This window comes from Rhipicephalus sanguineus, chromosome 5, assembly GCF_013339695.2.
Source record: "Rhipicephalus sanguineus isolate Rsan-2018 chromosome 5, BIME_Rsan_1.4, whole genome shotgun sequence".
NCBI classification, from domain to species: domain Eukaryota; kingdom Metazoa; phylum Arthropoda; class Arachnida; order Ixodida; family Ixodidae; genus Rhipicephalus; species Rhipicephalus sanguineus.
In genome coordinates, this window is record NC_051180.1 from 203066187 (window position 1) to 203090824 (window position 24638).

Below are 24638 nucleotides of genomic sequence, written 5' to 3' on the forward strand. Positions count from 1 at the left end.
GGCGGTTCCACGATGACCGGGGGTGTTGGGGTCGCTGCGTTGTGTCCCGGGAGTTGCCCAGCGTGGATCTCTTCTCCGGCGCAGAGCAGACTGTCGAAGTATAGGATCGGCCCTTTTTTTATACGCTTCTCTAGCCGCCGATCTCAACTTCCACTGCAGTATCGATGCATCCTTGAAACGGTCACGTACGCACTGGTTGCTGCCGTGGTTCACACTTCACTTTGGGTGGCCTTCACGGGTGAACAATTTACTCACACACAAAACACCGGTCACGTAGGCACATGGTCTAACACGTAGCTCGGATACAACGTCCTGTGGTTCAGACTCTGCTGTCGGTCGCCTTCACCGCGAGCAGTTCAATAATGTACAAAACAAAAACACGTGAGCTCACACGTAACTCAGACGCACGTCTTCAGGTTCAGACTCTACTGGCGGTGACCTTCGCGGCGAGCAGTTCAACAATACGCAAAACAAAAACCCATGATCAGGCACGTAGCTCGGTTGCTACGTTCGGTGGTTCGCATTCCGCAGGTAGTCATCTTTTCGAGCCAACAGCTTTAAAATTACACAAGACACCAGCCACTATATTTCGTATACAGTCTAGCCTTGTTAGGACCTTAAGGTTCACACTCTACTGGTGGTGACCTTCATGGCGTGCAGTTCAATAATACACAAAACAAAAGCCCGGGATCAGGCACGCAGCTCGGATACTACGTTCTGTGGTTCATATTCTACAGGCGGTCACCCTTCCGAGCCAACAGTTTTGAAATTACATAAGACACGAGCCACTATAGTTCGTATACGGTCTAGCCTTGTTAGGACATAGACGTACCATATTTCCTTCCGCTAACATTAGGTGGTGCACGTACGCTTAAGGCACAGCATTCTTGAAAAGAATTGCAAGCACGTTCGCCCTTGAGGCCAGTGGGAAAATACAAACACAAACAAAAGGCGATCACATTCCCGAGCGAACAGTTTGGAAATTACACAAGTCAAGAGCCACTACTGTTCTTATACGGTCCAGCCATATTAGGTCATAGAGATATATTTCATACGGCTAACGCTAACACACACTAAGTGGTGCACGTGCGCTTACGGCACACCATTCCTAGACAAGAATTATAGCACGTTCGCCCTTGGCACCGGTGGAAAAAGACCCTTTCATGGCATACCTTGGGACGTTATGCTCAAGAAATGTTAAGCATACGCGACTTTTGTGACAGTCCACTTCAGCAGAACAGACTGTTGGGCTAGTTGGTTATCCATGAACACTGAAAGAATAAGCGCTAAAATTTTAGCGCTTATTCTTTCAGTGTTCAGTGTGTCCACTACTTCAGCTAACACAATGGTTAAATCATCATCTTTGCCGTTAGTCGTCGGGATGTAAACATGGCAGTAGGCGTCAGCGTGGGTCCATCGACCGCCAAACGTAGCTATAGCTGCAAAGCACCAATTGTGCAAGCTCTCATACAACAATGTACAATAAACAATCTACTATCCTGTGCACGTTCGTGTTATACTGATTCCTATGACGTAGGGATAAACCACGTTTTTTTTTTTTTTTGATGCTCGGAACGAGTTGATCGGCAGTGAACTGAATCCATATACACTTCCTTGTTTATGCGCGGATTGTCGTGGTAAAGTAAAAACATAAACTTCAGTCGATCATTCTGTCGCCTTGCCGGCAATGTATCCAAGTCACATTTTTTTTATGTTTGCTGGGAGATGTACAGAAACTGTAGCGATTATTAAAAAAACCGGATTACTTTTATTTGAAGCATTTCAAGTTTTTTCAATATTTGCTTGTCTATGGCGATCCCATGTCAGAGATCAGTACACGAGGATTGGACGGATGAATGTTTTGTACTCAATTAATTTCAATTTCGGAGTGGGTTAACGCATGGACCTCTTTAGAAATCCTAATTTCTGCAAGGCTTTCTTTTCAATGTCGGCAATATGCTCATTCCACTTAAAATCTTCACTTAATACAGCACCCAAATAGTTGTAAGTATTAACAGACGATAGTGTCTGGCCATTGATGGAGTACTGATATTGTCAAGGAAGCCGTTTACGCGTTACAGTCATGGCCACCGATTTCTTTTCATCAACCTTCAGTTGCCAGCTGCACAGGAAGAAGGTATATTAGCTAAAGCTTCGTTTAAAAGGACCTGGTCACGTGGACTGCGCTTTTACTAGTAAAGGATGTAGTCATCTGTAAATAACTTAATAGGAGCCGGAATACCACGGGTGTTGTCATATACGAAAATTATAAAAAACAAACCAAACTGTGACCCAAGCGCTGAACGATTCACCGTTCGAGAATCGGAGCAAGCGTTATCGATGATGGCTATTGGTCCCAACATACAAGGCAGGCCTGATTCTCTGACATTGAGGTATCATATTTCAGTATAGGTTTAAGTTGTGCCGCAGTTTTTATTCCAATACGCGTTGAAATGCTTTTCAAAGTGTAGGAAAATTATGTAAATTTGGCCTTGCTTATCAAGAATCGCTGCAATATAATGAACAGTTTCCAGCAGTTGTGTGACCGTAGTAGGGAGTCCTTTACGAAAGCCGAGTTGCCGGTCATTGATTAAATGACGTTCCTCAAGCAAAAGTGCAAGGTGCTTGAATGTAATGTGTTCCTTTATTCACGCGACAACGGAGCATCATAATACACTAAGCTGCCTTATTCTCTCCTTGCAGTCGCGATGACGTCGCAACCCACCAACGAATCGGAGCTGCAGTTGTACAGGGTCCTCCAGCGAGCCAATCTTCTCTCATACTACGATACTTTTATTTGTCAAGGTAAGCCACTCAAATATACATACAAGCATACGCACAGCCATTACAATGTTAATCACCGCATTCACCAGTGGCGTAGCTGCAGGAATTTTGTTCGGGGGGGCTCACTTTGCAGCGCGAGCTCCTCATTGAATTTTTCGAACGACTAAGTATATGAATAACATGTATTACCAGTCACAATTTGTATTGGATGCTGCAAATCACTTCTTGAAGGCTGCGCACTGTCGAGAACGAATAAGAAATGTGTTTTTTCATAAAAACATGTTGGCATGCCCGCAAAATCTTTCCAGAAATAACCGTCTTCAATCTCTTCAAATTTTTTATTTTGTTTTTGTAAGAGGTGAGGCAGATATCACGTGAACTTTGAACTGCATCAGTTTTAAACTGAAGAAGCGCCTGATAACAAAAAAATGAAGTCCACAAAATAACCAGGACGAGATCAAATATTTTAATGCAGGTTGTTTACGCAAAATGTTCATCTTTTGCACAAATGATGTGGCCAGGGAAAAACAAGAACGGGAAAGTACACCTTAAATACGGGCAAAACAGGTCACCGGAAACAGTGCGCTGTATACTTACAGAAAACATCACAAATGTACATTTAAATATGCAATAAATATACGGAACTAAGCAATGCTATACATAATGTATGTTATACATAAGTAAGCTATACATAATGCCCAAAATAAGGTCAAAGAACATGCTGCACAATCACAGAAACTGATATGTCCTTGTGCCAAGCTGCTGTCTCGGACGCACCATGTGGACATAACTATAAAGGAAGAGCGCAGAAATAACGAAAAAAACTATTTCAAAACTGTTTTAAAAGTGCGAACCACTATTGTGAACTCAATATAAAACGAGGGTTGTCGCTTCTAGTTCAAAAAGCAATGAAGAACAAGAGCGACAAATGAAAGTAACAAACAATGCCGCTAGTACGGCTTCCCAATAGCTGAATATGTTTGGTAACGCCGCGTATGCCGACCTCTCAGTGAACAAGGTGAAGCCGTCGATTGGTTGTTAATGTCCACCCTATGCCCGTATTCGTATGTTCATATGATGTCACGGTGTTAACTGCTGAAAAGTACAAAATCCTCACGGCTTTAAAAGGTGGTGAACAATATTATTGCGTCAGAATTACGGGCGCATTCACCTGCACTCTGGAAGAGCAGTGTCTTTTCCTTTCCTTTGCACTGATTTTTGTCCTGCTCGGTATCAATGCACAAAGTTGACCCGACGAGGAAGCTTATTGAAGCGGTCAATGACTTCCGACACGCTGATGTCGACATTTCTGTGGGCGTAGAGAAGTGCCAGGCCAACCATGCGCTCCTCAGACATCGTGGAGCGTAAGTAGTTCTTAGTAACCTCATGCTTGAAAACGTTCTCTCTGCGCTGGCAGTGGTTACCGGAAGGGTGACTAGAATCTGGAGTAGCTTGTACACATTCGGATAGAACCTGCTGTCGCAATGAGAGAGAGCATCGGTTCCTGTACAGGGGCGCTGGTTTGCTGCTTTGTTCGCCCACTTTGTGCTACATAGTCGCACTTCTCCCAAAGCAGCCTTCGTTTCGACGTCATGCGCAGAAATGGTCAGGAGATTTTCTGCTCCTTTCTCCCGATCATCTTGCATTGGTGGCATTGAGGATGGTACAATTACTGAAAAGTCTTTTAGAAGTGCCCTGTGCTTTTCGAACCGTTGGTTTAACTGGGCTAGTACATGGTCCATGAACGGAATGCAGGGTTCTGCGAAAATATTCTTCCGCGCTTTCGAATGCATTGCTCCCAAGGTTTTGCTTCCGGACACCGGCTCGAGGGCTGGTGATCTCCACATTCCGTTTTTCTGCTAATGCCTGCACTTGTGCAAATATTTTTGAGAAAGAAGCATTCGCGTTCTTGCGGTCATTTTCAATTGTCTTCTGTACCGCTTCTATGTCGTCAGTGGCAGCGCTCATGTCGATACTCCTCGTCTGCAGCTTCTTTGACAATGGCAAAGTCAATGCACGTGCTCCGTCACATGCAGGCTTACAAGGAACGCTGGTGAAAAGAGTGCCAACATTAGACTGTTTGCCTGCACTGGATTTTCGCCATTTCCGTTAAACTTAATCTCCTCTAGTGCTGCGATCAACGGCTCAAAGAGGCTCACAAATGAAAGCACTGCATCGTACTTCTCCACCCAGCGCGTTTCGCATATAGTCCCAAAAGGCGCTTCCTTGTAGACTCAGGACAGCTCAAAATTCGCAAAACGTGTGAGCGGCTAGAATATTTATGGAAAAAGACTGACGTCGCCTTTAGAGTCCTAAAACAGTTTCGGGTGTTTGTGACGGAGCATGCCGCACACAGAACTAGATTAAGGGAGTGACTGGCGCAGAGTGTAGAATGCAGCTGTATAATTCTCACGAACAGCAGCTTGAACACCAATCGTTCTGCCGGCCATCGAGCTTGCACCATCGTAGGCTTGACCACGGAGATGCTGGATGTTAATTCTCATGTCTATAAGGAACCTTATGATGGTGTCGGCGAGGGCCCGGCCACTTTGGTTGTGAATTGGCACAAAGCCTAAGAACTTCTTCGATTTCGTTCGCATCCTCAGGTAGCTGACAAACAGTAAGCTGCTTGATACCAGCAATATCCGTCGTTTCATCAGCAAGTACGGAGAAGCAGCCTGCAGCGTTTACTTTTGTGACTAGGCTTCCCTTGATTGATGACTGCAGCAGAGATTTCTATAATCTGGTTTTCTACATCTGGACTTAAATATGAGGCATTACTTGGGCAACTTCTCAAATGCTTATTTAGATCTGCGTCACCACAATCCGCTCGCATGCGAAGCAGCGTTCTGAAGTGGCCTGTATTTGTAAAGGAGGCTGTGCTTGAATCCATGGGTCTACTGTCTCTATGGCCACGGAGAGCCAGACCTTGCCGCCCGCAAAAGAGAACTGTCTCAACATCAGGCTGTAACTTCCTTCGGTTCTCTCTTATTTGAATTTGCCTGCCATGGTCCAGTTGATCGACAACACTGGGCACACATCCTGAGAAGGTGTGAAGAAAATTATTGGCTTCCAGCTGAGCGTCAGTGTGATATTTAGTGGCTTCGTGTGCACCGAAGACTTCGAGGGCGTGCTTCCACTTTTGAAATGGCTTGGATACGAGGGCCCTAGTGCGCGCATGTTGGCCCTTGCCAATCTTACTTCTGCTAAAAAGGACACACACTCGGCAAAACGCACCCTCTTGAAGCGCTGAGTAGCTGCATGGTTGAAAAAAATCTTGCAGAAAAGCCACCTTCCAGAATCTTTGAACTGTCTATGGCTTTGTCGTGCGCGAAAAAAAAACATTTTAGATGACATCCTGGGTGGTTTTCGGTGAAGGTGGTTATTTCGGACAACGGTGTATAATAGAACGAAAAACAGAAACATCTTCAAGGGGGGGGGGGGGGAGGTGACGAGGATGCTGAAGCGCAATAAATCCCACCCCCCGGGTGACGCCCCTGGTCGGTGGTGTACAAAAGCACGAAAAATTTCGGGGGGCCGCTGAAGCCCGATAAGCCCCCCCCCCCCCTGGCTACGCCCCTGACATTCACCGACCACTTGCGCTACGCAACCTAACTCCGGTTACCCGGTATATATAGCATGGTATTTCGACCTGCTGAATATATAGTGCCCGGGGGATACTTATGTTCCACGTAATAAAATGATAAGCTTTCACAGCACACGTGTAAACTTATGCTGGGCTCATGAATAGCCTCGAACCTCACCGATTTGTTAATATGTAACGCCCTTTGGCATACAATTTGCACATACTGCGCCTAAGCACGCACAAACAGTAGCAGCGAATATTTAGTAACGCCGGCGAAGAAGTTCAGAAGGACGGACTGCTGGGCGCTGTGTCCGTGTTCCCTCATTGTGTGCATTCGTTCTTAGTTTGTGCACTATATACCGTCGGAAGCCGGAGAAGAGCGCCGACGCCGACGGTGTCGCTGCAGGCCTTCACGACAAGTGCGGCAATACACTGTAAGCATAAGTTAGCCGAGAGCGAAGTTTATTTATTTATTCAAAATGACTTACAGGTCCAGTGAAGGGCAATGGGGGCATCAGTTATTACAAGACAGAAAAAAAAATGCAAGCAGAAAACAAAAAGGCGCAAGGAAACAAGGATCACAAATAGCGAAGTGCAACAACGTAGCTGTAGAATATTAGGGTGTTCAGTATATAGCGGGAAACAGCAAACCAGGGGCGTAGCCAGAAATTTTTTTCGGGGGGGGGGGGGGGGTTCAACCATATTTTATATATGTTCGTGCATGCGTTTCTATGTGTGCGTATATATGCGCAAGCAAAATTGAAAAATTTCGGGAACGTTTGAACCCCCCCAACCCCCCCCAACCCCTTCCCCCCCCCCCCCCCCCCTGGCTACACCTCTGCAGCAAACGCAAGGATTTAGCGTTGGCGTTAGCGTTGCGTGCTCCAAACTGCGCGTGCGCAGAACGTAAACGTAGCCCAAGCTCTTACGTACGTACGCTATTTCCAGAATATGGCGTTCAACGCTAACGCGCTCAAGGGATTCCGTACGTATACGGCAAGCTGGCGACTCCTGTGGGAGCGAGAGCCGTTCACCTTGAACCTTTCGAGTCGTCGTCCTGCATTATTAAGCTCATTTATGCGTAAATAATGCTCGTATTTGATTTAAATTTGAGTAATGATGCTTCGCCAGCCCTCTACCGACAATAAAACAGCTCCGTTTTCGAGATAAACTGTCGATTAGCGGTGCAGAAGGCTTAACAAGGTGTGTTGACAATGTACGCTCATGTTTGCTGTAGTCGCGCAGAGATGGCGACGCTGTCTTCATTCGCTTGTTTCCAAGATACGACCTTTCACGATTCGCATCCCTTGTGACATTTTCCATGACAGTGCACGAATTTGTGGTCGGCGATAACGGAGGCGCAGCAACGGTGACTTTGGATCAGCTCGACCTAGTGGCGCACCATTGTGGATTCTACAATGCATTTATTGTTTCTATGTCTAGATGGCGCCGCATGTGATTGCGTTAGCGTTAGCGGGAATGCCTTCCGCTGTACTAAAAGACCACCACTTGGCACGCAGCGCGTTCTGTCTTAGCGGTAGCGTTGAAACGCACGCTAACGCTAACGTAAGCGTTTTCCGCTATACTAAAGCTCCCTATTAACACGCAACGAACTCAGGTTATCACGGAAAGTTTCAAAGAGACGTAGACGACCCGGAAGACCGTAGCAGTCTGCAATAGCTCTATAGGTGGTGGGAAGGAGTTAAATGTTCTGTCGGCTTACCAGCCAAAATAGCTGCCATGCCCGAATCATTTACTCCGACATAGCAGAGTACAGACGACCAGTGGCGTAGCCAGGAATTTTGTTCGGGGGGGGGGGGGGGCTCACGTTGCAGCGCGACCTCCTCATTGAATTTTTAGAACGACTAAGTATATGAATAACATTTATTTATTTATTTATTTATTTATTTATTTATTTAATTATTTATTCATTATATCCTCAAAGGTCCCGTACGGGACTTCACATGAGGGGTGGGCGTCATAAAATGGCGGTATCGATGAAGGTGTATGTTAGGATGTGGTTGAGTCTGCTTCCTGGATGGCATTTTTGAAGCGCGCAAAATCGCGGATGACTGCTGCTTCGTTCGGAAGGTCATTCGAGCCTCGGGCGGTGCGCAAAAGGAAGGACTGCTGAAATGAGGTGGTGTGGGCACGTGGCGGAATCACAGCATTTGGATGACTTGTGCGATGACTTCGATAGACTGGTTGCATGGATGAGGTGGTTGTCACGCGGGGATGAATAACAGAATCTGTGAAAAAGGCAGAGACGTGCAATACGACGACGAAGAGCGAGGGTAGAAAGATTTAACTGGGATTTGAGGGCGGAGACGCTCGAGTAGCGGGAATAATCTGAAAGAATGAATCTGGTTGGTCGGTTCTGTACTGACTCAAGTATTTCGATATGATTAGTTTGGTGGGGGTCAAAGACAGCAGATGCATACTCAAGTTTTGGTCTGACAATGGTTTTATAAGCGAGTAGTTTAACGGAAGGTGGTGCCATGGAAATGGTACGGCGTATGTACCCGAGAGCGCGGTTAGCGGAGTGAATTATGTGATTTATACGGTCGCCCCAAGATAGGTCACTCGAAAGATGGACACCCAGGTATTTAATCGAGTCAGTAGCAGCTATATAACAGTTGTTGATTACGTAAGTAGCCAGCGTGTGGTTTCGGCGACGATGGAAAGAAATTAGTAATGTTTTTTTTTTTCGCATTAAGGGACATCAACCAGGTGGTACACCACTGCTGAATGCGTGAGGGATCATGCTGTAGAGAGGAGACATCGGTGGGGTTATTTATAGGGCGGTAGAGGACACAATCATCAGCAAAAAGACGGATGTTAGATTCAACGGAAATCGGAATATCGTTAACGTATATTAGGAATAAAAGAGGCCCTAGGACGGTACCCTGGGGCACGCCGGACAAGACATGGGAGAGGTCGGAGGAGTGATTATTAACATGCACGAATTGTTTACGGTTTGTTAGGAATGCTTTAATCCAGTTAAAAACATGCCGATGAAGGTTTAGACGCGAGGTTTTTAGAAGGAGACGGGAGTGGGGTACCTTACACTGTAAGCAAAAAAAAGCCGAGATGGGAGTAAATGGACTTGTCCTCTAGCGCAGGCCCCGATGGGGGTTTTATATACTCCGTCCAGGGGAGTAAAAAATTTACCCCCCTTAAGGACGGAGGTTTTGGATGGACTGAGGGGAGTATTTGTTTACATCCATAGGGGAGCTTTTCCAGGTAAGCATGGGAGTAAATTTTTATAACCATCGAAAAAAAATGCTTTTCGCTGTCGCACCATGCACCAAAGAATCTTTAATTAAATTAGCATCGAAACACGCAAACTCGATCACACGTACACAAACATGCACACAACATTCGCAAAGTAATACAACACTCACACTGACAACCGCTCGCCACCCGCGCTTCACAACCACACTTTGGTCACCGAGTATATATAGGCACCACATCTTGACCTCCAATGTAGCTCGGATGGGACACTCCTTTTCCGCGTAATTCTGCACCAAACATTCATGGCGTACGGGTATATTTGTGGTGGGCTTATAGATACTACTAAGGTACACCCGTCTTTTACTGTAAACCCGCCTAACATTCAACGCTTTTTTAATTAGCGAATTTTGATTATCAGCTGGCACTCTTTCGCATGGCATGTATCCGCCTTAGCAGTACAGTGCGTGAGTCTGTAAAATGCACCTAATCGTACACGAACCACGAGCGGCCGTGCACGAACGCTTCAGCAGCACACATTCAGCAACACCGGCGAAGAATCGCGCCGCCCCGCCGGTATATACCGCGTTGTTGCCGACGGCGTCGCTAGGCCTCTCGCAGGAGTACGGCACGGCTATACGACGAACGGCAGCTCGCGATCACAAAATGCTTGCTGCTGTGCAGTTTTCGTCGCCGTTATTTTACACACACAATAAAAAAACAGGTGTCCGCTATCCGCGTTAAGCTACGGAGCGATGCACTTACAACGAACGAGACGGCTCGTAGTCGCGGTTCCTGTTGCTCGCAGTGCAGCGGCGGCCGCATGTTGGTTCAATCTATCTCGTATCGGCGCTCGCCTTCTCGCTATACGTTTGACAACGGTGGTTGCATGGCACAAAGAGACAATTTAAACTTACTCATTCCAGCAGCTTTTATTTTCTGTGAAACATATTCTTTGCTTCACCGGTGGCCGGTGCGAGCTCGTATATAGAACTCGCTATGGCGACCGGTGTGGCTGTGCGAGTTCGCTACGCGCCGCCGGCTTGGTACCGACAACGTAGCGAAGCCTTCTTCCCGCCTAGAAGTTGCAGCCGGTGAAACAACGGTTCCGTGACACTCCGAGAAGCAAGCGTTGCCGGTGGTCGGGGCGAGCGCTTCGCCGGCGCAGCTCTCACACCGGCCGCCGGCCGGCTTGATGCCGACGACGTAGCGAAGCCTACTTTTTACTGCTTTGAAGTTTTAGCCGGTGAAACTTCAGAAACAACCCGCTGACGATCGCAACAGCTTACTTTTGTTACCGATGAAATTATTCTTCGCAGTTCTTCGTAACTCGGCACGTTTAAGCGAGGTATCCGTGGCGTGTCGGAGGCTTCAACTCGTGTGCATGGGCACTGCCGCTTGACGGGAGAATAAACACGGGACAGCCAGCTCGATGTGTTCGCGGTCGGACGCTGGCGCGAGTTGAACTTGTCTTTGACCAGAACGGTTCAGTGGAGAAAATAGTCCTGAAGTCTACACAAACCAACTGGCCGTTGCAAATCCTCGCTGCAAATCGTCGCTGCAAACAGATGCCCGTACACACACGCACATTCACACACGCACGCACATCACGACCTAAAATGGTTTCTAAAACTCCCATAGGGAGTTTCTAGAGTTTCTAACCACGTGACACGCACGTCACGACCAAAAATACTTTTTAAACCTCCCATAGGGAGTTTCTAACCACGTGATCTAAAACTCCGTGGGGAGTTTAACAGGGTCATGTCGTTCATAAACTCCCTCGTTAAGCAAGGGGCGTTTTACGACGACATGTGCCGACTTCACCCCGCTACCACGGAGTTAATGATTGGGGCATGGGGGTTTTAGGGGCTCATATGCTGGAAAAGCTCCCATCTCGGCTAATTTTCGTTTACAGTGTATCGAAGGCTTTTTCAAAATATAAGAACAGTGTGTCAATTGGGATGTTACGGTCCATATGAAGGTGAATGTCGCACTGCAGGAATAATGTTAGTTGGGTCTCGCATGAGTGATCTTTACGAAAGCCATTTTGGTTTGGGTGAAAGAAGTTTACGGACGATAAAAATGTAGCAACATGAGAAAAGATGACGTGTTCCATGATCTCTGAACAAACATTAGTGAGCGAGATCGGTCGGTAATTACCTGCAAATGAGCGGTCACCTTTCTTGAAGACCGGAATGACCTTCCCAACTCTCCAGTCTAATGGGACTTCACCTGTGTCGAGTGACTGCTGAAAAATGATTGATGATATGGAACTGCACACATGTTTACTATTTTTCAGAATTTTGGCGTTTATGCCATCTATACCGCATGACGAAGAGTTCTTTAATTGGTTAATAACTTTTACAATTCCCTCTGAATTGAATTCAATCTTTGGCATTGGCGGAAAAGCAAAATGCGGAAAATCAGGAAGTTCGTTGTTAGGTTCGTTAGTAAAGACGGAACAAAATGCAGAGTTGACTGATGGAATGTCGCAATCGGCAACGGGGGATCCAGAAGTGTCACAAAGAGAGACTGTGGTTTTGTCGTCCGGTTTTATAATTTTCCAAAAGCGGCGTGGGTATGTACATGTATTACCATGTACATACATTGTCACTGGTATTACCATTAACATGTATTACCAGTGACAATTTGTATTAGATACTGCAAATCACTTCTTGAATGCTGCCCTCTGTTAAGAACGAGTAAGGAATGTGTTTTTTCGTAAATATATTATGTTGGCATGCCCGAAAAATCTTTCCAGGAATAACTGTCTTCAATTTTTCCAATATTTTTTTTTGTGTGTGTGTAACAGGTACGGCAAATATCACGTAAACTTCGGAACTGCATCAGTTTTGAACTGAAGAAGCGCCTGGTAACAAAAAAAAAAAGAAGTCCACAAGATAACCAGGACGAGATCAAATATTGTAATGTAGATTGTTTAGCAAAATGTACATCTTTTTGCACAAGTGATGCGGCCAGGGAAAAGCAAGAATGGGAAAGTACACCTCGAATACGGGCAAAACATAAGTCACCGGAAACAGTGCGCAGTATGCTTAGCAAAACTTCACAAATGTACATTTAAATATGCAATCATTAAACGGAACTAAGCAATGATCAAATGATCACTATACATAATGCCCAACTGATATGTCCTTGGGCCAAGCTACTGTCTCGGACGCACCATGTGGACAGAACTATAAAGGAAGAGCGCAGAAATAACAAAAAGAAACTATTTCAAAACTGTTTTAAAAGTGCGAACCACTATTGTGCCCTCAATATAAAATGAAGGTTGCCGCTTCTAGTTCAAAAAGCAATGAAGAACAAAAAATTACACCATCTCCCGCTAAAGGGGACAATGAGGCGATGCGAAGCCGGAGCACTTGCACGATCGCGTTCCGTTGGCGTTCGTTGGGCATGCTACCGACCTCGCGTCGTGGAACGCGAAGAGGGACGCTACGCGCGTCGTATCTTCCATCTAGCCTGGCCGTTAATTCTCACAGGGCGAGCAGGGAACGCGGTCGACAGGCGGGCGAGAGGGGGGCAGCGTAGGAGAGGAGAGAGAAGGGGAGGGGACGCGCATGCGCTCGAGCTCATCGCGGCGTTGCGCAGGAGAGAATTTCGGCATGTCTAGCCCGCGTTTCAGAGGAAGAGTGGAAAGGGGGAGGGGAGAGGGGTATGGGAGAGGGGGAGGGGAGAGGGAATGTGGAGAGGGAAGGTGGAGAGGGAAAGTGGGAGGGAAAGTGGAGAGGGAAAGGGGAAAGTGGAGAGGGGAACGGGAGAGGGTGAGTGGAGAGGAGGTGTGTGGAGAGGGTATGCGCATGCGCAGTAAGGGTGGTCACGCCGCACACCACCACCACCACCACCGCCGGATTGAGCTCGACCTTAAGATACTTCGCATCTAAAAACGAGAAATGAAAGTAACAAACAGTGCTGCTAGTACGGCTTCCCAATAGTTGAATTTGTTTGTAACGCCACGTATGCCGACCTCTCAGTGAACAAGGTGAAGCTGTCGATTGGCTAGTAATGTCCACCTGATGCCCGTATTCTTATGTTTATATTAGGTCACAGTGTTAACTGCTAAAAGGTACAAAATCCTCACGGCTTTAAAAGGTGGCAACAATAATATTGCTCCAGAAATACGAGCTCATTGACCTGAACACTGGAACAGCAGTGTCTTTTCCTTTCGTTTGCGCTGATTTCTGTCCTGCTCGGTATCAAACGACAACGTTGACCCGGCGAGGAAGCTTAGCGAAACGGTCAATGACTTCCGACACGCTCATGTCGACATTTCTGTGGGCGTACAGAAGTGCCTGGCCAACCATGCGTTCCTCAGACATCGTGGAGCGTAAGTAGTTCTTAGTAACCTCATGCTTGAAAACGTTCTCTCTGCGCTGGCAGTGGTTACTGGAAGGGTGACTAGAATCCGGAGTAGCTTGTACACATTCGGATAGAACCTGCTGTCGCAATGAGAGAGGGCATCGGTTCCAGTACCGGGGCGCTGGTTTGCTGCTTTGTTCGCCCACTTTGTCCACCATAGTTGCAGTTCTCCAAAACCAGCCCTCGTTTCGACGTCATGCGCAAAAATGGTCAGGAGATTTTCTGCTCCTTTCTTCCGATCATCTTGCATTGGTGGCATTGAGGATGGTACAATTACTGAAAAGTCTTTTAGAAGTGCCCTGTGCTTTTCGAACCGTTGGTTTAACTGGGCTAGTACATGGTCCATGAACGGAATGCAGGGTTCTGCGAAAATATTCTTCCGCGCTTTCGAATGCATTGCTCCCAAGGTTTTGCTTCCGTACACCGGCTCGACGGCTGGTGATCTCCACATTCAGTTTTTCTGCGAATGCCTGCACTAGTGCAAATATTTTTCAGAAAGAAGCATTCGTGTTCTTGCGGTCACTTTCAGTTGTCTGCTGTACCACTTCTACGTCGTCAATGGCAGCGCTCATGTCGATACTCCTCGTCTGCAGCTTCTTTGACAATGGCAAAGTCAATGCACGTGCTCCGTCACATGCAGGCTTACAAGGAACGCTGGTGAAAAGAGTGCCAACATTAGACTGTTTGCCTGCACTGGATTTTTGCCATTTCCGTTAAACTTAATCTCCTCTAGTGTTGCGATCAACGGCTCAAAGAGGCTCACAAATGAAAGCACTGCATCCTGCTTCTCGGCCCAGCGCGTTTCGCATAGTCCCAAAAGGCGCTGCCTTGTAGACTCAAGACAGCTCAAACTTATCATTTTTCGCAAAACGTGTGAACGGCTACAAGATTTACGGAAAAAGACTGACGTCGCCTTTAGAGCCCCAAAACAGTTTCAGATGTCTGTGATGGAGCATGCCGCACACACAACTAGAATAAGGGAGTGACACGCGCAGTGAGTACATAGAGTGCGGCTGGATATTTCTCACGAACAGCAGCTTGAACACCATTCGTTTTGCCGGCCATCGAACTTGCACCATCGTAGCCTTGACCATGGAGATGCTGCATGTTAATTCCCATTTTTATAAGGAGCCTTATGATGGTGTCGGCGAGGGCCCGGCCATTTGGTCGTGAATTGGCACAAAGCCTAAGAACACTTCTTCGATTCCGTTCGCATCCTTATTAAGGTACCTTGCACAAACAGTAAGCTGCTCGATACCAGCAACATCCGTCGTTTCATCAGCAAGTACGGAGAAGCAGCCTGCAGCGTTTACTTTTGCGACTAAGCTTTCCTTGATGATTGCAGCAGAGATTTCTATAATGTGGTCTTGTACATCTGGACTAAAATATGAGGCCTTATTTGGGCAACTTTCCAAATGCTTTTTTAGATTTGTGTCGCCACAATCCGCGCGCATGCGAAGCAGCGCTCTGAAGTTGCCTGTATTTGTAGAGGAGGCTGTGCTTGAATCCATGGGACTACTGTCTCTATGGCCACGCCGAGCCAGACCTTGCCGCCCGCAAAAAAGAACTGTCTCAACAATAGGCTGTAACTTCCTTCGGGTCTCTCTTATTTGAATTTGCCTGCCATGGTCCAGTTGATCAACAGCACTGGGCACACATACTGAGAAGGTTTGAAGAAAACTATCGGTAGCGTCAGTGTGATATTTAGTGACTTCATGTGCACCGAAGACTTCGAGGGCGTGCTTCCACTTTTGAAATGGCTTGGATACGAGGGCCTTAGTGCGCGCACGTTGGCCCTTAATCTCACTTCTGCTAAAAAGGACACACACTCGGCAAAACGCACCCTCTTGAAGCGCTGAGTAGTTAGCCATCGGTACCTGTCCAGCCAAGCCACGTAAAGCTTCGTTTCTGCTTAAAATCGTTCATAGACTTAAACATATAACATGGCGGAGGAATCCAAGAGAAGCTAGCAGTTGATGTTTTGTGTCATCATCCACTTTTGAGCCATCTGTGTAGAGCCCGATATCAAACTTGCTTCTGCTAACATTTCGAGGGTCAGAAAAAGATAAATAATTAAATAAATGATAATCAGGCTGAAGCCCAATAAATTCCACCACTCGGGTGACGCCGCTGGTTGGTGGTGTATGAGAGCACGAAAAATTTCGGGGGGGGGGGGGGGTGGCTGAAGCCCCATAAGCCCCCCCCCCCCCTGGCTACGCCCCTGCAGACGACGGCATATGTTCTCCACCAGGGGGAGCTGATCGCGCTTCGAGCGCGCGGGTAATGGAGTCACTGGAAAATTTTCAGAGTATGGCATCTGTTTTCCGCGCGCCGCCGCCGACGCGATTGGCTTACTCGCATCACGTGACCTCTCGCCGCCATATCCCTTCCAAGCGCTTTGGGTGCAGGCGCGTTCAATGCAGAGCGTGGCCGGACATTTAACAGTACCACGGTCCCTAGAAGTTCTTCGTCGCATTTTTAAACGCGCCTTGCAGACAGGGGCCTAAGAACTTTTTCTCGGGAGGGGGGGGGGGGCACCTCCTTGATCTGAAGTGGGGGCCTGCGTGCAGATGTGGTCGAGTGGCATTTCGTGCTATGTATGCCACGGGAAAAAAAATTTGAAGAGGGGGGGGGGGCGGTGCGCCACCCCCTGGCTACGCCACTGCATGCAGATTCCAGAGAGTAGCTCACCAGCAATCGAACGTTACTGGTGAGCTACTCTGTAATCTTGATAATTTTTGCATGCCGTGTGGGAAAAATTAATGTCAAGGAGCGCCGTTCTACGTGGGTGCATATAGATGGTCGGAATGAATTCGTCCCCTTCGAAGAACACACCTTGCTACAGTGAACTACACAAACTTTGCTGGAAAACATCTCATGCGACAGGAGACAGGATACTTCACCTTTTCGGTTCGCTATGGTCAGCGATATTGAAAGCAATACACCTTTTCTGTTTGCTCGGCTGTTTATATCTCGATCTAATGAACAGATTACGTATGCTATTCGAGTTATAAGCGTGTCGCGCACGAGAGTGAAATTGAAGATTTGTTAAAATAATAACTGTTTACTGGTATACCTTGAAGGCAATTGTGGCATGATCATTTGCCATTGCGCAAAACAGAAGCGTGGAACTCTGTTGATAAACTTGGTATAAGGCAATGTTATTAATCGTATATTTAGATTAGTTGCCAAAAATATGTTGCTAATGCTGCATTGCACCAAGTGTACGCCTAAATTACTGGTTAGTGGGTAAGAAATGGTCACAGCAAAAAAAAAAAAGAACAGATTCCACGCATTGTGCGAGTCGATTTTATTATGCGAGCCCTATGTCTAATACGTACTGTGTTGCAGAAGCTTTAAAAATTTCCCGGATGTGCTATTTCTGATGAAAAGAACATAAAGCACCGTGCCGATGAAGTTTTAATAAGAGTGCATTATGAAAAAAAAAGTGCAGCAGTGCAGAAACCGAACCCTAGCTGTTTACGCTGGCAACGCAAAAAAAAAAAAACTGTTTGTCGGAATACAGGAAAATATTTGCAAATGCACTGCAACGTTGGGAATATTAAGGAGAAAAGAAATAGTAAATGAAACAATTAAGTAGTGATGTCAATCATTATCGATGGCCTATTTTCTACGTATCGCAAGATAAGACGCACCTTACCTACCGCACGCCGATTCGCCCATGCGTTTGGCTGCTGGCGTTCCGAATCAAGACATAAATACGTCTCGCACAACTTCCAATTACCGTACACACACAACTTCTGTTACACATAACAACCAGTTGAACAGCAAGCATGGTGCGCAAGCAAGGTATGCGTCAGCGATCAGTCGAAGGACGCAATGTTGAATGTTCTCGATGTTGTTCGATAACGTTCTCGAGTGCAGTCAACCTGAACACCGACTGAGAAGCCAGCGAAAACCGTCAAGGTTCACCAAATGTCGAAGTAAATGGCATCTCGCACAATGTCGCTGCGCTAATGCAACTATGTTTTCAGCTCCGGACCTAGCGAACACAGCCGGCCGTGACACGAAAAGAGACCGATGAAGCCATGAAGCGAGCTCGCGAGCACATGGCAGCATTCGCCACACGTTTCATTAGTTACACCGCTAACCGCGCAGTCGATCCATAACTGTCGTTGACTCGAAATCACTTCTAATATCCTCTTGAATAAACACACACACATAACGCCGTTCCGCCGAGCGTAACACGGCACCGAGGCGAAAAGATCGGTCACTTCTCAACACACGCTAGCAACGCGCCGGACGGTCTGGAAGGGAAATGGCCACCGCCGCCCAATGTTGCCCTCGTGCAGCCTACCTTTGAGGTATTCTGATTTTCCAGTGACTCTAGCGGGTATGAAGCCACCGAAAGCCGCCAACCTAGCTCCGGAAGCGAGCGCGCGACCACTCGGTGGCGTTTCTTTCCTTTCGATGCCTGCCTGTCGCGTTGTAAACCGCACAAGCAGAAAAAGACTTGACAGGAAACGTTTCGCGTCTCCCGTCAACATTTTGTGGCGGGAGACCCCGAAATCATAATATTTATCGCTCATTTTCCTGGTAAACAACAGGAAGATATGATCGGCTTTTTGACGGGATCTTCTGTATGTTTATGAACTCCTCGAGAAGCAAAAAAATTGGGGACATCAATGCATTGTGGGAATTAATACCATGTGAAGCAGTCAATGAGGAGCTGCCTTCAGGCCACATTTTTTGGCTTTGCGCAAAGTCTCAGATATGCAGGGCGTTTTTTTTTTTAGACAATACAGATTTTTAATGAAAATTCTATGACAATAAGGATCCTGTCGCTTTCACACACGAACTCGACGTCGAGGCGGAAATTCTTCGCCCCAGCTGAAATTACACTGTTCTGAATAATAACAAAAACTAGCTAATTAACGTTTTACCTACTGACTTGAGGGCAGTTTACATTAGAAATTTGTAGTGCATGACCATTTTTGGCATACCCATTTTTTTAGAAATCGCGAAGGTTGCATGTAATTCGAGATATTCATAATCTAATTTCAAGGGCGATATCGAAACTGATCACGCCCGGCGCGCACGACGCGCGACGACTCTGCTACACCAGACCGAAACTACCCGCGACGTGCAAGTGACGAAATTTGAATGAAGGCGCGTCGTGGCCGTATCTTTTCTTGAAAAGCGGCAAGTCATCTCACTTTCGCCAGCTGATCGCCTTACCTGTGCGTCTTACCTCTGGCCCTTGTCTGTTTCCTTCTAGCTGTGCGCATAAAAGCGTAATATCAACGTTTTCTTTGTCTGTGAAACTAAAACTCAGGAGCAGCCAGTGCGGTGCGTCCTCTTGCATGCAGACATGCGAAATAGTTTTTCGCGCCTGTTTGTAGTTTATCGAAGAAACAGATAAGCATCACAGATTGTACCTAAAGAATAAGCTGTCTACTTGTGTATTTCAGGATCATTGTCAATTTTGCTTACTGGGTTCTACTTTGGCGAGCCGTGATTTAAATTATGTGCAGTTCCGGTCTTACGTAACCAAAAGGCCGTGTTTCCTGCGCGCGGTCGCCGTCAGTTTTGCAATCGCCCTTAAATTTCCATGATGAATATCTCGAATTACGTGCAACTCTTGTAATTTCTAAAAGATTGGTATACGATAAATTGGCACGCACTACAACTTTCGAATATAAATGACGGCCCTCAAGTAAATAAATAAATGTTAATTAACGAGTTTTTCCTAATTTGACGCAACACTGCCATTTCAGCTGGGACGAAGTATTCCGTGTACACGTAGAGCTTGTGTGCTAAAACGACAGGAGGCTCACTGTCATAGAATTTGTATTAAATATCTGTATTGTCTAGAAAAAAACACCCGTATAGATCGGCGCCCTTGTGTAAGTTTTGTAGCTGTGTGCATATCGACGGTTCCCGATCTGTACCGCGTTGCAGCTGGGTGAGGGTCGTCACAGCGCGCTTGTCGTCGGCATTAAAATCGCCAACAAGCGATGTGCCTCTCGGGTTCAACCCTTGCAATTATACGATTACCCGCCGCAGTGGCTAAGCTCGTGGGCGCGGGCTTGATCGATTCGCGAGTGTGCGTCGACTGCATTTCGATGGGGTCCATCTTCTGCATCGCTTGCTTCCAAGAAGGACTGCGTGGATTACGCTTGTCCGCTTATCCTTCCATTTCAACGCGTCCTTTTTACGCGCAACATTTCAATAATCTCATGTGCTATACGGTGCATAAATGTGTCGCATGTAGTTGGCTTGTATCTCATAGTTTGCAATTCTGCGTCAGTTACTGTATCTTGCATTTTTCTATTCTAAATAGTGTGCTGTATTATGTATTTGATGCATATCTTGTGTACTATCAACCTTCTGTATTTGTACATGCGTATCATATCTTCCCCCTACTCTAATGCCCAACAAAGGCGCTGTAAGTAAGTAAGACCTCATTAGGAACACACTGGTGAACCTCACATTGCTGCGTTAAGCACGACCTTCTCGTTGTGGCAGAACGGCAGCAAACAGTGAAAGGGCAAGGAGCAGCGACAAACATTTGTGCGATTGAGATAACGCGGTGATAATTAGTATAGTATAATAAATGTCTATCTCATAATTGCACACAAACTGAGTTTATAAATAAACAGGACAGGTCCGTGCTTCCCTTCCAAATCACTTAGTGATATCTGAAGCGAATATTTCTGTACCTTGTATTTCAAGCCCACAGTTTTGCTCCCGTCTTTTTTCTAAATTTTGGTGTACAAACTGCGGCTAAGATCGGACGCGTAGAAATGCGGCTGCATCAACCTATACTGGGTGTGTTCAAAGAACGTCGGTGCATGTCCGCGGACCCCCTTTAATTTCGCTGGAAAAAAATATATTTGTCTGCTCGAGTCCCCAGTGTATGGGACCAAGAATCATCGTGACAGCAGGTGCGTCCGTCAGGCAGCCAGTGCTGCTACCTTTATTTGGTCAGTCACATTTATAATACACTCTTGGCAACGCCCCTTAGATGAACAAGCGATAGCATCAAGAACAGTCGGGCGAAGCCCCTTGAGCTTATCGTGCGTAGCGCACGAGCGAGGCGCGATACGATACATCCTTTTTTCTCTCAGGAAAATAAACAAAGAAACTGCAATTGTTTACATATGCGGGAAACACGATGGCTTGAGGTGGCACTTTATAACAAATGAAGAACATATAGAAACACAGAAAGAGTTCACGCAATTTGTTTAAAGTCTTTATCATATTCTAGTCGTCGTGGCGGTCTTTGCATTCTCAGCGACCTTCTGGGTGCTCTCGACAGCATATCTGCGAGCATGAGCTTCTTCCCTGGAACGAAATTCAGTTCAAATTTATACCTGAGCAATCGCATGAAAAAACGTTGCAGCCTAGGTAGCATGTCGCCAATCGCTTTCTTTGATATGGCAATCAAAGGGTGATGGTCTGTTTCAATGATGACCGTTCGGCCGTACACGAAATGGTCGAACTTCTCGCAGCCGTATGTTATGGCAAGGGTTTCTTTTTCTATTTGGGAATAGCGCGTTTCCGCTTCAGACAGCGTTCTTGATCCGTACGCTACAGGCTTCCACGAGCCGTTGTAGTTCTGCAAGAGCGCGGCCCCTACACCACTGCGTGATGCGTCACATGAAATCTTTGTTTCTCTTGCCGGATCGGACACCGCCAGCAACGGTTGGCTACTCAAGCTGTGGCATATTTGACGCCATTCTTCTGCGTGATTTGGAGTCCATTCGAACACCTCATCTTTCTTGATTATGCTGCGCAGTAGCTTCGTCCTCTCAGCTAATGTGGGAATAAACTTGCCGAAGTAGTTCACAACCCCTAGCATTTGTTGTGCTTTGCTTGTCGCGTGGCTCAGGAATCTGCAGCATTGCCTGAATGAGTGAAGGATTCGGCCTGATGCCTTCCGCAGAAATTACGTCGCCTAGGAAGCTTATCTGAGTGACGCCAACGACGCATTTAGCTGGGTTAAACGTTAGCCCTGCCTTTTCCGCAGCCTTCAACGCTTGCCTCAGTCGTTCGTCGTGCTCTTGCCTCGATGATCCGCAAATCAGTATGTCATCGACATAGACTTTAGTTCCAGACAAAGCCTCAAAGATGTCGTTAAGGGCTTTCTGAAAGACCTCAGAGGCTGCTGATATGCCAAAAGGCAATCGCAAAAAACGGTAACGACCGAAAGGCGTCGCGACAGTGCAGATTCTCGACGTTTCGTCATGCAGCGGAATTTGGTAGAATCCTGAATTGGCGTCTAGCCGCGTGAACACCTTAGCTCCCGCGAGCTCTGACTCGATATCTTCTCTCCTTGGCATTTCGAAGTGTTCGCGCTTTATGGCCTCGTTGATTTTACGCGGGTCCATGCACACACGCAGTTTTCCATCCTTCTTGCGCACTATGACGAGAGGGCTCACCCATTCTGTAGGTTCCGTGACTTTTATAATTATGCCTTCCCTCTCCATGCGATCCAGCTCCTTTCGAAGCGGCTCCCTCAAGGCCAGCGGTACTCGGCGTGCTGTCTGGACGACTGGGAGTGCTCCTTCGCGCAGGACCATGCGGTAGTGGCGTTGGAGACAACCTGTGCCAGAAAAAAGATGGGAAAACTCTTTCACAACTCCATCGGAACTGTTTTGCGAAACGTTGTCCACCTGTCGCGCGATTATTCCGAGCGTCTCGCATGCCTGCAGGCCGAGAATCGCTTGAGCTCCCTAGCGGACAATGAAAAAGTCCTGAACGGAAGTACGGTCATGGAATGTCACTTCTTGCCTCACGATACCCATATGTTTGATCTCGTTTCCACCGTAGGAGCGTAGGACGGCACTGCTGGGCTTTACCTGCGGCTTGCGGTTCATGCTTGCGTACAACGCGGCTGGGAGCAAATTAGCCTGAGACCCCGTGTCCACTTTGAAAGCAATAAGCTTTCCTCCAACTTTTGCAGTGACTATCCAGTCTGATCGACTGCTTTTACTACCAATCGTGAGAACTTCAAAATCATCATCGCTGTCCTGAAGCTCACCTACTTGCGGCTTTGTTTTGCAGCAAACGGCAAAGTGATTTTTCTTATGACACGCGCGGCATGTTTGTCCGTGCGCTGGGCAGTTGCGTGGTGCGTGCGCCCGGCCACACTTTCGGCATTTAAAACTCTTCTGCTGCTTAGCCTGTGAACTGCCACGTGTCTTGTGCACGGCGTCTACTGGTTTCTGCTCTCCTGTCCAGATTTCTTGGTTTGCTGCCGTTATCTCAGCTGCCTTGCATGCTTCCTCGGCCTTTTGCAACGTTAACTTGTTGTCGGACGCCCCGCCACGGTGGTCTAGTGGTTATGGCACTCGACTGCTGACCCGCAGGTCGCGGGATCGAATCCCGGCCGCGGCGGCTGCATTTTCGATGGAGGCGAAAATGTTTGAGGCCCGTGTACTTAGATTTAGGTGCACGTTAAAGAACCCCAGGTGGTCGAAATTTCCGGAGCCCTCCACTACGGCGTCTCTCATAATCATATCGTGGTTTTGGGACGTTAAACCCCAGATATTATTATTATTGTTGTTGTCGGACATAAGCTTTTCTCGAGTCTTAGCGTCGTTCGTGCCAAAAACAATTTGGTCTCTTATCATTGAATCTGCTTGCTCTCCAAAGTTGCATGCTCCTGCTTACATCTTCAAGTCTGGTAAAAAATGTTCAAAAGGCTCACCTGGTTCTTGCTTTCGGGCACGGAACAGATAACGCTGATGTACCTCATTGACTTGTGAAGCACAGTAGTCGTCGAACTTCTTGATTACCACGTCATAGTCATCCTTGTCCTGGCCTTCGGTGAAGCTGAATGTGTTGTATACCTCGATGGCTTCTTCTCCAGCGACGCTCAATAGCAACGCAGTTTTCGTCGACGCCCCTCGTTTTATCGTAGGCTCTGTAGCTGTCAAAAAGAGCTCGATACGTTGCTTGAAAAGGCTCCATCGCTTGCCTATATCGCTTTCGAACCGCAGCGGCTCTGGAGGCTTCACGAATTCCATGCCGGCATTCCTCGGATGGGCGGCTTGGGTTACGGCGTAAATGCTTCTGACACCATGTATGGGACCAAGAATCAGCGTGACAGCAGGTGCGTCCGTCAGGCAGCCAGTGCTGCTACCTTTATTTGGTCAGTCACATTTATAATACACTCTGGGCAACGCCCCTTAGATGAACAAGCGATAGCATCAAGAACAGTCGGGCGAAGCCCCTTGAGCTTATCGTGCGTAGCGCACGAGCGAGGCGCGATACGATACACCCAGGGCCACGAAACCATTTTTAGTTTTGCGGGAAAAAACATTGCCTTAATAAAAAAAATCGGATGTCTCCACTCAGAAGAACCGCTTTTTGCGAATTGCGCGAAAATGGGATTTTGACGAGGTCCTACATAATAACCATTGTAGCCGTGAGTCTCAAATTTAACTTTGGCATACTATGAGCAACGTGTGTTTACAAAATGATGTGATGTTTTGCCGTTATTTTATGAAAAAAAATCGCAGATACGGCCAATTGCTCAATAATGCTCTTGTGTCAGATTTTTTTGCTTCGCGTGTATAATACTCAGAATTTCCTAATTTCCCAAGTGTTGACAAACATTAGTTTAACAAGTGTGTTAAATATGATTGCCGAGAGTGACGTCGTGCGTAAACCAAAAGTGCATAAGTGAAGG

At 46.9% G+C, this 24638-nt stretch overlaps 1 protein-coding gene across 1 annotated transcript in view; it reads left to right on the forward strand.

Moving 5' to 3' along the window:
• LOC119395186 (NGFI-A-binding protein homolog) overlaps window positions 1-24638 on the forward strand; it is a 1247109-nt gene that overhangs the window by 913790 nt on the left and 308681 nt on the right. The window contains exon 5 of the mRNA XM_049416112.1: window positions 2704-2805. Coding sequence (XP_049272069.1) covers window positions 2704-2805 — 102 coding nt within the window. The remainder of the gene's footprint in view (window positions 1-2703; window positions 2806-24638) is intronic.